The 16114-nt window shown below is 43.6% G+C and overlaps 1 protein-coding gene and 1 long non-coding RNA gene across 3 annotated transcripts; one reads left to right on the top strand and one right to left on the bottom strand.

Moving 5' to 3' along the window:
- Positions 1 to 1330: 1330 nt before the first annotated feature.
- On the top strand, positions 1331 to 16087 carry LOC144011881 (uncharacterized). Its single transcript, XR_013282085.1, has 3 exons — positions 1331 to 11842; positions 11944 to 12016; positions 12465 to 16087. It is a non-coding gene; the product is annotated as an uncharacterized LOC144011881 (long non-coding RNA).
- LOC144011879 (uncharacterized) lies at positions 1610 to 15719 on the bottom strand. 2 transcript variants are annotated; one of them, XR_013282084.1, is made up of 15 exons: positions 15136 to 15719; positions 14972 to 15031; positions 14776 to 14868; positions 13122 to 13155; positions 12838 to 12941; positions 12455 to 12721; positions 12159 to 12252; positions 11960 to 12027; positions 11630 to 11848; positions 11488 to 11550; positions 11276 to 11395; positions 11063 to 11128; positions 10653 to 10793; positions 2590 to 10542; positions 1610 to 1814 (listed from the first exon to the last, which is right to left on the bottom strand). XR_013282084.1 is itself a non-coding variant. In XM_077511702.1 (14 exons), exons 1-14 carry the CDS (start codon positions 15232 to 15234, stop codon positions 3409 to 3411), a joined length of 8562 nt encoding a protein of 2853 aa, XP_077367828.1. In that variant the 5' UTR covers positions 15235 to 15719; the 3' UTR covers positions 1811 to 3408. The 2 variants fall into 2 exon arrangements, 1 of the variants encoding a protein (XP_077367828.1); XM_077511702.1 differs by having other exon boundaries at positions 1811 to 10542.
- Positions 16088 to 16114: the final 27 nt, after the last annotated feature.

Raw genomic sequence — 16114 nt, 5'->3', positions numbered from 1 at the left:
CCTCAACAATTGGACAAGATGGCCGCCACTCTGTGTGTGTGCAGTGGTGCTGAAGTCCCTGGCCTAGCTAATCAATTGACCAAAATGGCCGCCGCTCCATGTGGGCAGAGGCCGAGAATCCTGGGTGCACCTCAACAATTGGCCAAGATGGCCGCCACTCTGTGTGGGCAGTAGTGTGAGAATCCCTGTCCAAGATGGCCGCCGCTCTGTATGGGCAGTAGTGTGAGAATCCCTGGCCAAGATGGCCGCCGCTCTGTATGGACAGTAGTGTGAGAATCCCTGGCCAAGATGGCCGCCGCTCTGTATGGACAGTAATGTGAGAATCCCTGGCCAAGATGGCCGCCACTGTGTGTGGGCGGTGGTGGGGAAATTCCAGGCGTGGATGACAACAAGCAGCTCTGATTGGCTGAGGCAGTTGCTGTGCAGAAGTGAGAGAGTGGGCAGAATAGCTCAAAAAGCACCATTTAAATAGCAGTTCATTACATTACATTTCATAAACAAAAATATTATATTGTGCTTTGATTTTTTTTTATTAAGCGAAAATAGGGAATGATCTGAAGAGTTTAAAATTCGAATGGTTTTAATTGATCAAGAAATGTGGAAGTTAAGCCATAATCACTAAACTGAAAATGGGTTACTGTCACTTTAACAAATATGCGCATTCACGCACACACATTTCCTAAGTACCAGGTGGGCGAACATTTTGCTTGCTTCAATTGAGTTCTATGAGAAAGCGCACACCTCGAACAAAAGGCTCTCACGACTGAACGGTTTAAGATACAGATTTCAGAAATGCCCCGTTAGAACGGCAAGGCTTTGGGGAACGCAAGCATGTTCTCATCTTTTAAATCGGATAAAAAATGACCAAATTAGAGCAGGTTGAAAACGTGTGACTTTGAAAAAAAATGACAAAAAAAGGCGGCGAAAATAACATGGGGCTCAATGGGCGAAAAAGTGCGACTTCCCCTCGCTTCAAGTCAAATAAAAGGTACTAAATGACACCTTTGCCGCACAAAAGTGGGTTTGTCAGAAAGAAGACCCTTGTGACTACAAAATATCCAAATTTGATGTTTACTGAGCAAATATTGTGGCCACGGTGACGAGTTGAAGTGAAATTTTTGGAAAGAATTTTTTTTGTCTCTCCACTCTAGCGCTGATTGCTCCACTCTAGCAAACGCAATACACACTAATGGAAAGAGCCTCTTTTTCTTCATTTCACACCCTGTCTTTGAACCCGCACAGGAGGGAGCGCTTACATTTCTTAAAAAAAATTTCAACACAGAGCTAAAGATGGGAAAAATTGCAACAAAATGAGCTAAAAATCGTCTCGGTCGGTCAATGTATGTGCGCGCAGCGTGGCTTCGAAAAAGGTGTTAAATTTGTGGAGGTTTTTTCCCCTTCTCCATTCATTCCTATGGGACTTTTTGGGGGGTTTTTTGGGGAATTGCGTCGCCATGGTAACTCGAAATTCCGAAAAAAAATGGTACCCCGCCGAGTCAAATCGAGACGCATCTTTTGATACCTCACTTGTGCCGGTACGTTCTACGGTACGACCCGCATTTCGTCTGAAAAAATGTGAAGAATAAGACATAATAATAATAATAATAATAATAAACGCTTTTCCTGGATGGATACTAATATGTGACTGCTTCGCAGCAGTCACATAACTAGAAAAAAAAATTTCCCGTGGAAATTTTGGATGTGACTGCTGACTCTCGCAAGGCGGAAAGCCGAACGCACTCTGGGTCACTTCCTACATGTTAACTTTGCAGGAGGATTAGCATGCTAAGCTAACATTAGCATTAGCGTGCTAACTTAGCATTGCACTGAACAGTTTGTCAAATGTTGGTGTACTTTACCTCTCAATCAGTCAGCAAGCTAGCATTAGCATGCTAAGTTAGCAGCATGCTAATGTGCATTGTATATTAAAGACACGTTGGTGCTGATCAATTTTGCAGGAATGTTACTCCAAAGTAGATGTAAAAGTAGCTCTTAAAAGAGCCGTTTTGGGTCTTTGTTCCACAGGATCTTGCCAGATGTTTGGTACTGTGAAGCGGGCGTCATCTTCATCGTTTCCTGAGCACACAAAGGAACAAGTTGTTAGAAGATAGGCAGCTGAACTGAACAGTTATCCACAGGATCTTGCCAGATGTTTGGTACTGTGAGGCGAGCGTCATCTTCATCGTTTCCTGAGCACACAGAGGAACAAGTTGTTAGAAGATAGGCAGCTGAACAGAACAGTTATAACTTAATATGAATATTCAGCCAATACACGTGACCTTTTTTAGTGATGAATCCTGTAGAATGTAATAGTAGACGAGATTAAATGACCAATTTCAAAGTGATTCAATTGTCAGGGTGAAGTAATGTGACTAACTTGAACATCCTTGGCCGTGTCAAGTCGTGCCCGTTGCTGTGCTCCATCCACCTGTATTGCATGTGAAAAAAAATAATTATTGTCCCATGTTTGCCGAGATCAATTCAATAATCAATCATCACTTACCATCGCAGTTGTTGACTCACACCAACACGTTTATCATTGTGTTTCAGTCACAATCACAAGAAGGATAAACAAAACATAAACAAAACATTCAAGTCCTGAACTGTCTCTCTTGAACGATGCCCTGCTAACAGAAAAGCACACTGATTAAAAGTACCTTTATACGACACTGCTCAAAATAAGGAAGCGCTTCTATGACATATCCCAGGTCTTAAATTGAATATGAAGCTCAATATTTTTGGAACTATGATAAATATTATGTACTAAAAACATGATTGGCCGCTCTGATTTCGAGTGTAATTTTGTTATGATGCCAATTTTCAACAAGAAAAGGATTTAGCATTTCAGTGTTAACAATTTAAAGTAGAGTATCCCCCTTTTTTGAGCAGTGGTATGAAAGGCTCAACAACATTTGTAAAGGCACAATTATGAAAATGGTGCCCTTAACAAGAGTATACATGTCAAACAATAGAAAAATATCCACTGTGACCCAAACAGATGTGGAGTACCTTTGGTGGGTCAACTTGAGAAAGACAGACTGCATGAATAAAACATCTTTTAGAGTGTCCAGAAAAGTGCGAATGTATCAAATGAAATATTCAGAAAAAAACTTTACTAGGATTGTTCAGATGATGCATCCTGGCGAGTTTCAAGACGAACGAGAAAGATGTTTTTATACTTTTCACATATATACATATTTTGATGCAAAAGTGGACGGTTTCTGCCCCGACTCGGTGAAGCAGCCTAATGAAACGCAAATGAAGTACAGTGAACACTTACTGCATGATCACTGGATGCCTGAAAGCCGCCAACACAAACAACCTACACCTCCCAAGATCAGGTAGATGTCACAAAAGCCACAACAAGCGAACATCACAAGCTCCATGACCATCAAAGCCCAAAGTGATCTACAATGAGATCACACAAGAAGTTAACACACAGTAGACCGGACTGTGGTAACTGTAGTACGTGTGCAGAACGCCTGATTGAACACAAGAATCTGGTTGAGATATGTAAATGTGATCAATCAGAGTCTGCTTTCCAGTTGTGGCCTGGGTGATCAACTGTGAAAAGCCTCTGGATTGAAAAAAGTCCAGAATGGATTTCCTTCCCTTTGAAAGCAAATCCTCATTAAAGTCGCCACAAACAACAATAGGTTGGCAGTCCATCAATGCCAAAGCGTCCAAGAGACTTCCAAGGTTTGGAAGAAATGTGCCAAGATTCAGGTTTGGTGGCCTGTAGACCGTAGCTATCAAAGCCTTGACAGGAGCGTCAACCCTGATGACAGCGAATTCCAGGTCAAGCACATTTTGAATAAACCGACGGGGCTCCGCTCGAAGACAATCGCGATAATAGACTGCGACTCCGCCACCCTCTTTTTGGGCCATGTCCAGTCTATTTGAATATGAAACCTGTCTGTTGCGCACAAAAGTGCTGCATCCCTCCAGCTGCAAGTGATGGGGGAAAAAGGATCCAGACAAATGAGTTTCAGTGAGGCAAAGGACATCTGCCAGTCTCAATTCATGATGAGACTTCAAGTCCTCCATATGAGATGAAAGCCCCTCGGTGTTGTGATGAACAATGGTCAAGGTAGGAAAAGCAGATTGTGGCATTTTGGAAAAGTACAACAGTGGTCTTGTACTTTGGAAAGAAGCGTGTTTCATACTGTCCATTGCAGTCGTAACATTGGGGTTGGCATAGATTTTTGATTCATCGAAGTCGATGATCTTTAATCCTTGGAGTGACGTCGTGCGGCTTAGCGCAACATAGGCCATTCCAGGTTCAAACACACGCTTAAGAGACACAACTGCAGAGCTCATTGTCATGCCTTGCACTTTGTGAGCCGTGCATCCAAAGGCAAGCTTCATGGGAAATTGCCGCCTGACCACGCCTTTTTTGCACAAGTTTTCCTCTGACCGTTCGATATAGACCAAGTTATCCGTAGGCCCCAGAATTTTCTTGTGGAATTTCTGGCCTGCTTCGGGATTGTCTAGCCTAAGTCCGAGCAAGGTCACTTTACTTGCGCTTTGAACAATGTTGCCAATTGTGCCAAAGGTCCCATTCACAAGTCCATCCTCAACATCCAAATTCCTCAGAACCATAACCCGTGCTCCTACACCAGCTTGAAGGGAATCAGGTAGATCCCTTTTTGTCCCCATGATCACTTTGGTCACAATGACCATTCTTCCTGATCGTGGGTCTTTCCTGTAGTCCTCTGCAGGAATATTGACAACAGTCAATTTGAGAGCAGCCACAGTTGCAGCGTTGTGCCTATCCACCTCTTTATTGGTGGGAAAGATATGCAGAGTATCGGCAGGGAGGTCTCGCACATCCGAGACAGCCGTGGTGAGCAACGCTCTGTCACCATCGGCAAGTGGATCCGCCTTCCTCTTCTCCCTGATCCTGTTCAAAAGTTCGGCAAAAGCAACGTCATCTTTCTGCCGCATGATTTCTGTAAGGTTGACCATCTGAAAATCTGTCCAGAGGTCAAGAAGATCGTCCTCAGAAACGCAGAGGGGTTTGGATCTTCCAAGGGGTGGCAGTTGGTAGAAGTCCCCAACTGCAAGAACGGAGATGCCCCCAAATGGTTTCTTGTTGCCCTTGATCTGCTGAAATCTCCAGTGGACATAGGCAAAGAGTTCCTTGGAGACCATGGATATCTCATCAATGATCAAAATTTCAGTGTTGCAAAGGGCTGCTCTCAATGCGTCCAACGTATTCCCCAGCGCCTGGTAAGGAGGCTTTAGGTTCTTGGGGAGTTTCAAGAGGGAATGAAGCGTTTTCCCTGAGATGTTGTAAGCTGCCGTGCCAGTGAATGCTGCCAGCAGCACAGCAGGCTTGGACATATCAGCTTCGTCACGGAACCTGGGAAGCTGGCGGAGAATCTTACTGGCTTCTTGGTAAATGCACTTGATTACATGCGATTTACCGCAGCCAGCTCCTCCGGAGATGAAATAAAAGAATGGCTCGAGGTGACAATCAGAAATGCGCTTCAAACACCAGTCACGCACAGCGTAGAAGACGGACGCTTGCGTTTCATTGAGACTACGGTACATCTTCCTCACAAAGTCGGGACTCAACTTTGGTGCCTCAACTACAGGCAAAACCACAGCGCTACCGTCCTGGTAGGCTGGAACCTCATCTTGTGGGTCTTCCTGTACCGGATTCGATTCACGCTCAGCTACACACTCCAAACGCTCTACTTCTACCTCCGGCGCAAAAGTGCTCCACGCATTGAGAACCGCACGTAGCTCTTTCATTTTTTCGATTGCATTGTCCACGGTCTTTCCCTGTCCTTCGTACCGATTGCGATTTCGATCGACGATAGCCTTTACCCGACCCAACATCGATTCCCCGGCACTGTAGAACTCCTCGTACGTTTTCTCAGTTTCCGATGTAAGTTCACTGTCGTCTCTGTGGGGTAAGTACAATTTAAGCTGGGTCCTATAATACTTCTCAGGATACTTTTTGATTGAGAAGCGAGTGAATCTGATGATGGCATGTCTTCCAGTCCGCTTCTGGATGAATCCTTTGCCGTCAAAGAGGGGAATGACATTCTTGCCCTCAATCTGCTTTCCATAGACGACCCGGTATTCGGATGCGAATTCAGCGAGACACATCCGTTCAAACAGTGGCGTTCTAGGTCTTGCCACGTATTTGTCTGGCAGACCCGACATCCACACATTGTCTGCATCCGGATGCATGGTCTTCAGTCTACTCATGGGTAGACTCAATTTCAGGCCATCCTCAGTAGTCTGGATAAAGACTATGCTGCGCGAGCACTTCTTCAGAGGGAGACTGCAGGTCCGTACCACGGCTTCTTGAGCACTCACCTCTCTGTGCTTGGAGTACGCCGCCATTATTTTCCTCATCTCGTCTTTTTTGTTGACAATAGGCTTTGTCTTCAAGTCTTTGACGACAGACGTGAGGAACTCTGACATCGCGTGCTCCGGTTTGGAAATGTACGACATCATGTACATGAGACAAGCAACGTCATCAAGCACGTACTGAATATCCATGTTGGCATTCCATGCCCGCAGCAGATGTGGGTTGTACGCATTTATCCAGCTTTCCGTTGGAGCACGCTTCAACATGACAACCATTCCAGTGGTCAGATTGTTGACGCTGTCCTTGTAGTTGTCCATGGTCATATTGGCCCTTTTGAGAAGCTCTGGCAAGTCCTGTGGGACATCCGCATCCATGAGCATCTGTCTGATGTGTTGTAGCTCTTCTTTAGCCTCCCTTTGTTTTTCGGTGAGGCGAGCTGATTTGGCCGTCTTCTTCCCCTGCTGACCTTCTTCACCCTTTTCCGCTGCGACGTCTTCGGTGTCTGTGTGGAATGGAAACGTGATGGTGGTTTCGTCCATCGGCAGTTTGGGGTACCCAAATCTGCAAGAAACGTTACCTTTCCTACAAGACTTCGTGTGGTTTTTGCTGTGTGCCTGAACACTGGTGACAATGTCGTGCAGTTCAGGGTCCTCAATTGGGTCCGGTATCTTGCAAGTAATGTATTTGTCAATGAATGCAATAGCATCTTGACAACATCTGGGGTCGGCTTCTTCAATTACTGGCGCACCCTTAATCCAGAGCACCATATGAGCATGCGGACTTCCTCTTGCTTGAAATTCCACACGATAGAAGTAGTCTTCTACTGGACCGACGGGTTGTGCAGGAGACAGGATGAATGCCATCAGAGCGTCCATTCTTTTTTCAAAAAGCCGCATCACTGTGACTGGATTGCTGCGAAGAACATCGCATTTGGCATTCCAGTCAAGATCGGAAAAGTCCCCTTGCTCACCTTGCTGCGCTTTGACAACGTCAATTACTTCTGGCCATCTCATTTCCGCAGCAGAAAAGGTAAGAAAGAATGTCGGCTTGCCCAATTGCCTGGTCATTGCATGGAGGTCCCTCAGGGCACTCTCCCAAAAGGCTGGGGTGCCTCTCAAGGGCTGCATGAAGCGCGTTGCCTCCTCATTTTGGATGAGCTTCTCCAGTTCATCTTTGTCCTGAAGCATCCTGTTTGAAATTTTACGCCCATCCCGAGTGAAGGCTCTCCCCTTGCGTCCCTGAATGGACATGCTGTTAGTGGCCAAATGGGTTTCTGTCACAAACTGCGCAAAGAAAAGATAACTTTGATCTTTGGCAAATCGCGTGTCAACGGAGAATAACCTCGCATTGAAATACAGACTCGGTGACAACTTAACTTCTCTCGCCTCATCGAGTGTGTTCTGTCCTGTTGGGAACTGAACAGGAAAGGCCATGGCTTCCAGCTTTGGCACGGCAAAAAATCCGACCGGCTTGTTTCCTTGGGCAGGAGCAATGCTAAATATGCCGTCCCCATATGACAATTTTTCCTGTGCAATGTCAGGAGGCTGCATACAGGTGTCGAGTGTCAAGCCCGGCCTGAGTTCCTCTTGGCTTTCTTGGGGAGTCTGTTGCTCTTTGTTTGCAGGGGTGTTGCTGCTCCCTGGCTGTGCATCAGCCTCAGGGACGTTCTCTTCTCCTACCCCTTCGTCTTCCTCTTCTTGGAAACTTTCAAACTGAGCGTTTTCATTTATAGATACATTTTTGTATTCTGGATGAAAGCATTTCAGGCTCCTCAGTGCTGCCAAGACATTTGTCATGTTGACAGTGTAAAAATGCTGGTAACCTTTGTAAGCAATGCGGCGCTTCAGCTTGACCTGGAGAAGCTGAGCCTCACTGCGCGGCCTTGGGAGGGAGTTTACTGCGGCTTCCATCTCTGATGGAACGCACACCACAGAACCGTGTATGGCCCTTTGCTGTCCTTTGGGCAACGCAACAATCTTTGCAAAAGGAATGATTTTTGCAATGAGCTGTCGTTCAAGTACATTTAATTCTGACAGCTCTTCGGGAATGGGTACCAGTGCCAAGTTATTTGCCACTGCCTGGGGTGGCATGGCACCTCTGAACAGATGGTTGTCACAGGTTTGGCAAATCCACTCCTGCATCCGTTCTTGAGGAACGGTGCATGGGGCAGCGCAACAACAAACATGCACAAATTGGCCTGTCAAGCACACAAACACCACATCAACATTTTTGGTGTATCTGGCTCGTTTGCAATGTTTGACTTGATTGGGGAAAAGAGCACGGTGGCACACTGTGCAGATATATGTCGGCCCATGCCGGACCCTTTCCCGGAAAGAAGCTATGGCGGCTTCCATTTCTGGATATATGGGGTCCTGATTAATTTCCACAGAGACGTCTTCTACATAGTCTGCCTGATCCTGCTCGATTTCCTGACACTGGGGAATTATGCGATTATATTTCTTTTTTATTTTCAGAGCACAATTTAACTTGTGATGAATACGTTGTAGCACATTTGAATCACGCCTGTCCTTTCTGTTTTTTATACAGCGCCTAATATGCGAAAGCCTGAAAGCCGAATCTTGTTGGTACCTGTCTTGCATGTAATTTTTCTGCTTGCTTTGAAAAGAAAGATCCTTTCTGTACCTGTCTTGCATGTAATTTTTCTGCTTGCTTTGAAAAGAAAGATCCTTTCTGTACCTGTCTTGCATGTAATTTTTCTGCTTGCTTTGAAAAGAAAGATCCTTTCTGTACCTGTCTTGCATGTAATTTTTCTGCTTGCTTTGAAAAGAAAGATCCTTTCTGTACCTGTCTTGCATGTAATTTTTCTGCTTGCTTTGAAAAGAAAGATCCTTTCTGTACCTGTCTTGCATGTAATTTTTCTGCTTGCTTTGAAAAGAAAGATCCTTTCTGTACCTCTCTTGCATGTAATTTTTCTGCTTGCTTTGAAAAGAAAGATCCTTTCTGTACCTCTCTTGCACATACTTTTGACGCCTAATTTGAAAAGAAAGATCATTTCGGCATTTCTCTCGATAGTACGTTTTCACCAATATCTTGTGCTTTTGTTGAAAAGCAAGATTGTGGTGGTATTTGTCTTTCAGATATAGCTTCTTGTTTTCCTTAAAAGCAGGATCACTGTGATATCTGTTATACATGCGGATTTGTTGTTTTTGTTTAACTGTTTCCACTGTAGAATCAGATGTAGTTGACAGTTGTTGTTGGCACTTAAGAATACGTTGGCGTTCTCTGTACAAAAGTTTTGCTCGCTGATTTTTAGTCCGTTTGGAAAGTTCTTTAACGTGGTACAGTTTGAGTCTGTGCTGGGTGTCTAGAATATTTTCATCCCCTTTAATTTCGCTTGCTTGGCTATTTGGTACAACATCTACCTCACGATGTAGCACTTGAATTGGCGCACCAGCAAGCTCAATTTGTAGCTCTTTAGTTGGTGAATCACCTGGCTCAATTTGTAGCTCTTTAGTTGGTGAATCACCTGACTCAATTTGTAGCTTTTCCTTAGCGTTTGAAATCGTAGTTGAATCGTGATGTCTGTAAATGGAACTGGCATCAATATGAAAAGAGACTGGCACAAACTCATAAGTTGCAAACCGGCTTTGTCCTTCAAAAAGCTGACGGAAATGCTCAACCAAGCCACTCAAGTGAGAGAAAGTGATCATAATTGCAGTTCCGTTTCGGTGTGGCAAGCCTACTTCAGATCTGGAATGTGAATCAAACAACCCAAAGTATCCTGATCTGTCACGGAATACTGCAAAGCACTCTGGATTCACAATAAAGAAAGCATGAGTGACATTTTGTGACAAGCACTCAAGTTGAGCTCCAAGAGACAATCCAAAGTCACTTTGTGAATGACCGTCATCTATTACATAACCAACGCTGAGATCATACATCTGTACATTATAGACATTGCCGTCTGTCATGACTTGTTTTGGCATCTCCTCAACAGTTAAGTGATCACTTCGAAAGTTATTGTCTAAAATCAATTGCTGTTTAGTACCCACGTAAAGTGTGTCCCCGCGTTCAAGCACTCTGTCAAGGTCAAGCGAATTAAACAAATTAAACCCCTCAGCGTGGTAGGCCAAGAAAGTCAGAGCCATACACGTACACTGGTGGTTGCGAGAAAAACTTGAGTACCTCTCATCCATCTGTGAATGTGTGGCCCTCATGGTTAGCGTGCGGCGAGCAAGTCCCACAGCAGAATCCTGAAATGATTGAAACAATGTTAATTATCATACATTCTAACTAATATATATATATATATATTTTTTTTTTTTACATGTTGAGTATACATACAAAAAGTAAAAAAAATTACCTCTTCGGTCCCAGCTGCAACAATATGCTGTGGTGGCATGCCGGAGCAGGAAGCGATGTCCTCGGTCCCTACCACTTCCTCTGGACGACTGGGCGATGATGGTCTGGAAGGCAACTCCGCAGGGGCAGGCCTTTCTTCTGGCTAAAACAACAAACAAGCCAATTTAACCGCAATGATTCTTTTAACATGCCCTGGGTTTGACTGGCAACCAGTCCAGGGTGTACCCCGCCTACTGCCCAAAGCCAGCTGAGATAGGCTCCAGCACCCCCCGCTGCCTTTTGTGTGGAATAAGCGGGCAAGAAAATGGATGGATTGATTTTTTAACACACAGCACTTGTGTGAACCGTCACTAACTTGTGATTGTGCTTTTAAGTAAGACATCTCTGGGCTGATAAGAATGCAATACAAACCTGGCGCTCTCTCCGTGTCCTGTTGGGGGCTGGCCGCCGTCGTCGTCTGCGCCCCTCAGTGGATGTCTGAAGAGAAAGAGCAAAAAAAAATTTGTATTAAAAAAAACTGTGACGCATCGTTACTACAAGAGTGCACAATTCACCATGCTTTTTTTTTTGGGCATGAAAAGATATGTTGAGACAAAGGGCAAACAAAAAGGAAATTTGAAATACCTTCTGGTCCTTTGCAACCACTGGGTAGTCCTCAGGGCTGGGAAGATGAGATGGAACCAGCTTGTCCATCGCCTTCAACATGGGTGGGCTGAACCTCAAAGGGTTCAATGGGATGTTGCACTGTTTAAAAAAAAATAAAAATAAAAAATAAATGGAATTTTAACCTGTGCCATGCTAAAAGGCTGAATGAAGCTATGATTATCATCACAAACCTGGAGAGTGCCCATCCACCCAGTGGGCCCACAGGTGACCTCAGAGTCCACAACCGAATTGCTCTGAAATGACAAGTGACATTATTGCAATAGACATTCATAAAATTTAAGGTTTTCAAAAACACATTAGACTTGCGTTTACCTCCTTGGCCTTCCCGACGAGTGTCCAGTCAAAAGGGTTGGAAGGCTGAGGTGCAGTGACCTCACCCTTAACAACCACTTTTGGTCTGAACACTCGAGCTGGTCGTGAACTCCGAGGAGCAGCTGGCGCAGGTGGTGCAGTCCTCTCCAGTCGCAGGTTGACGGCAGCCCACAGCAACTGCGCAAGCACTGGCATCCCATCGCTGTCACTGAGGTGTACCTTTCAGACATGAACAGAAATAAATATAAATCTACAAACATACTTTTGACAGGATGAGCCCATATAAAATTAACATTTTTTTTGTTTGTTTGCAGCAACTAATGTACTTACTCCGTCTCTACACCACAAGTGAAGGTGTGACAGCGGGAAGTGGCCAGCAACAGATAGGTAACGAATACCTATAGTAACAAAGAAAAACAAATTGTTAGTTCAATAGTCCCGCTGAGACACACAAATGAAATCAGATCAGGAGGTGACGTAAGGAAAGTAGAACATTAATCGTGAAAACAATTTTCAACATGGAACGTACCCATAAGTGCTGCCACCCGGTTGTACTCCTGGCGAAGAAGGTCTTGCTGAGCCAGCTCGACGTTCAGGCGAGGGGGAAAGTCCAGGACAACAACCTGCACAAAGTTTATAACAGTAAAAAATACATCTGGTGCAAGATGAACTTTCATTAAATATTCCATCCTACAATATGCATTAACTTCTAAACTATGGGAAAAGGCTCAAATATATTTTAAACAGAAAATATTTGAACTAACATGCAAGTACATATTTGAAATGTAAATGTATGAACTATATAATGGAAATCTGTGAACTTACGTTGGGCCAGCGGCTGCAGACGGTGTGCAAGAACTGGCCAAAGTCAGCCGCTGCCTCAGCGATGGGGCGGCCCAAGTTGTTGCTGGGAGCCAAAATGCAGACCACCTCGGGTGACCGAGGCAGAACTACATTCAGCACCTCAGCGCGCAACTCGGAGGCCCTGGCACCCGGGGTGGACATCACAGCATACGGGAAACGTCCCTCCGGCATCTTCACAATCCCATCGGCAATGGCTCTCAGGTGGGAGTCACCAACAACCAGGACAAACTATTAAAAAAAAAAAAAAAGCAAAAAAAAAAAAAAGCAATAAATTAATACATTTTTAAAAAGCACCAATGAAATTGTTAATTTGTTTTATAGGTCGAGTTGTTTATAAAACATACCTTGTTGTCCTGGTTCAATGCTGGAATGACCAGTTTGTGCCTCCGCCCAGTCACAGCTGAAACTGGCCATTCCCGAATCCTGTGGCGTGAACCAGAGCCTCTGCCTATATTGATGCACACACAGAACACTATGTCAAGTCTCACAACTTCAGTTACTGACAATGCGCAGTACAAAGTACATGTTCCACTTTGAGTGCATATGAAACTGCAAAATCTGAAAATTTTTATAAATCGATTGTAAAACTGCTGCAAAATTAGGTGTAGTAAGTAAAATGATGACTGACCTGGTACCAGAGCCTTGGCACCAACAGGGGACACCTAAAACATACAACAGACATTTCAATCATTGGAATTTTAGGCGTGTGCAGTCACCATAATAAGAGTTAAAAACAAAGATATGTTGTAATGGTTACATTTTTCGAAATTTAAATTGCCCGGTTGTTTTGTTCCTAAGTGACTAGTCGATTAATCTTAGCAGCCCTACTACACATTAGGGATGCAACGGTTCTCAGTGTTGGACTAGACCGTTCGGTCCGCCCTGTGCGGGACAACACGCCCTGATGGACCGCAGGTTTTTGGTCCGCAACAATTTTGTATTTATTGAAGCTTACACGCCAGTGTGTGTGTACGTGCAAGCCAAGGCAGCCGCGCAGGCTAGAGAAAAGCCCTCCTCGCGAGCTAATGTCTAATCAGTGTTGAGGTTTCGCCTACTCACACAGAAGCGGAAAAACAAGCGCAAGCTGCGGAGTTGACAGACCAAAGTTTGAAGAAGTGGTGTGGAATAATTTCAGCTTCCTTATCAAATATGACGACGAGGGAGTGAAAATGGCAAACTGAATTTTTACTGTCTGTAAACGTTGCTTGTAACATGTCCCATATGTTAAACCATTTTGAACGGGAGCGTTGCTCGGCGCAGCAGTATGCTTCAACACAGGAAAGCGGACATTCACCAAGCCCTGTCAACACCAACCCTTGGTCCCCCAGCCGGTAAAATGCATCAGAACACACACGTGAAAGCGACAGAGATGCACGAGAACAATGAAACAAATGAGTGCGACCGACGGCGCGCTTGATTCGTCCCGACTGGCTTGAAGAACTCAGCGCCCCATCGTCGCCATTCAATCCACGACTCCCGTAAATCCGCACTGGCCATAAACAGTCAAGAGGCCGAAAACAAAACTAAACAAATGACACATCGCCCTGCACAGTGCACCCCGGGGGAAAAAAAATAATTATCCCTTGCCACGAGTCCGCATGTTTTTTAATAAACACATAAAGGAGACGTGTGTTTTTGACATTTAGAAACAAGGTTTTGTAACAAGAAAAATAATATTTATCGCAGATAAACAAAAGAAAATAACACACTACGGCTGGGCAATATATGGAAAAAAATATCAATGTTGCAATATTGGCCAATGCAATGCATATCGCAAAGACATGCAATTTTCATGTGGATTTTTTTTTATTCTTTTAGCTGAAATTGACCAATCAGGCACAAACTTAAATGTGCATCAATATCCAATAGTTGAACATCATCTATGGTAACTAAAATTAACTAACTAGGAACACATTAAACTTGCTTATTTTACAATATAAAAAAAAATGTTATTCCTTCATTTGACAATAAAAATGTTATTATTATTATTATAATAATTATAATTATTATTATTATTAATAATAATAATAATAAAAATAATAATACATATGTTATACTACTGCATAGTGTTAAAATGTGTTTATTGCACAACACAATTTTTGCTGACAAGCAAAATAAAGGGAATTGGGGGGAGGGGGGGGTCAGTTTTATTTATGCACAAATCAGGTATCAAAACCATGGCTCAAAAGCCGAGGTATGGACCATACCGTAGGCTACCTGTACCGTTGAACCTCAACTGCACATTAACAAAGTTAATGCAATTTGCCTGCTGTAGAACATACCTGGTGGTGAGCCACGGCGGAGGTATGCGGTGGCGAGTGGGCATCGATGGTGCAGGGCCGGCTGGATGGAGCTGAAGTTCGGACTCTGGCCTTCTAAATACACAGCGCAAATGGTTAGGATAATTTTTTTTAAATAATAATAATAATAATAACAATAACAGAAACTCTTATTAAAATATGTTCGTGAAGCTCATACCTTCTTCACTGGAGACTGCATCGTGGTCCCATCAGTGGTGGCAGGAGGTGGGGACCGAGGCTGAAAACAAAATATATAGTACATTGAGAACCAAGCAGTGTGACTCAAAACAGAATACACCATTTAGTAGGCAGCCAAGTGCAGGATTAAGAGAGGCAAAGTACCTGCTGGGGTGCGCTGTTTGGGCTCAGTTCCGGAGCAGCAAGGTCCAGCTTCTTCCATTGGCGCTTGGCTGCCTCAGAACGTTTCCCCTTCCGCGGCATGCTGCTACAGCTTCCTTCTCTATAAGAGAAAAAAGAAAAGGAAAAAAAACTTCCCAAGATAGTCAAAGTTAAACTGGAAGTGAAAAAAAAAGAAAAAAAAGAAAATAACTTTAAACACAAAAAAAGTATTAAAGTAATATTAGTGTTTGTAATGTGCTGTTGAGTGCAAGTTCTGTTGTATTTATGTTCTAGTCTCTGTGATGCAGTACTATAGATCTTCTATGTGTAATATGTTGTTTGGGCTCAAGATGGTGACAGGTAGTCAAGGTCGAAGTCCAAGGCAGTGATGAAGGTTTGGAATCCAAGTATCACAGTCAGCAGCTTTCCAATTCGCACAGTGCTCAGTGGATCGCTAAAAGAGTCAAGAAGAAAATTGTAATTAATCTCAGATGTGTATGAAACATAAAATATGTACATTGAGTGTAGTGAGGCAGTGTTATCATTGCAAGCAGTCACATAATAATAAACTGTCATCAATATAAATATAGTAACATTACACATTATATAGTTCATTGATCATAATGGATTGAGTGAACAGAGCCTTGAATAAATCCAAACAAGAATTTGGATCCATTATAGACTGATTTGATCGTAACGTTACTAACAAAAACTGCATTTTAATAGATAGTGTCTCATTCCTTCTTTCAAATTAACTTCCATGAGGATTAACGGTTTGGAAAACGGATGGCTATGTTGGATGGCCATGAAACGCACAATAATACATCACTACAGAAACCAACGGTTATAGTTAAAGGCAGAAGAAAAGGCAGTTTTGAAAACTTGCAAATGTGTCGCTGTAGTCAGTCAATTAAAGGTCATTTTAACAATGTAAAATATTTTAAATAATAACAATAATCCATCATCGGTCCGGCTACGGTAC

The sequence above is a fragment of the Festucalex cinctus genome, unplaced genomic scaffold (assembly GCF_051991245.1).
Source record: "Festucalex cinctus isolate MCC-2025b unplaced genomic scaffold, RoL_Fcin_1.0 HiC_scaffold_447, whole genome shotgun sequence".
In the NCBI taxonomy this organism is placed as follows: domain Eukaryota; kingdom Metazoa; phylum Chordata; class Actinopteri; order Syngnathiformes; family Syngnathidae; genus Festucalex; species Festucalex cinctus.
This window is presented reverse-complemented; position numbering and strand designations above follow the sequence as displayed.

What these genes read in the sequence shown, in the direction of transcription:
- LOC144011879 (XM_077511702.1), bottom strand. Translation starts at nt 15,234, where the DNA reads ATGCCGCGGAAGGGGAAACGTTCTGAGGCAGCCAAGCGCCAATGGAAG. An exon ending in TGCCAAGGCTCTGGTACCAG is followed by an intron (nt 12,942 to 13,121) that starts GTCAGTCATCAT and finishes GCATCAATATAG; the next exon opens with GCAGAGGCTCTGGTTCACGC. An exon ending in TCTGCAGCCGCTGGCCCAAC is followed by an intron (nt 12,253 to 12,454) that starts GTAAGTTCACAG and finishes AACTTTGTGCAG; the next exon opens with GTTGTTGTCCTGGACTTTCC.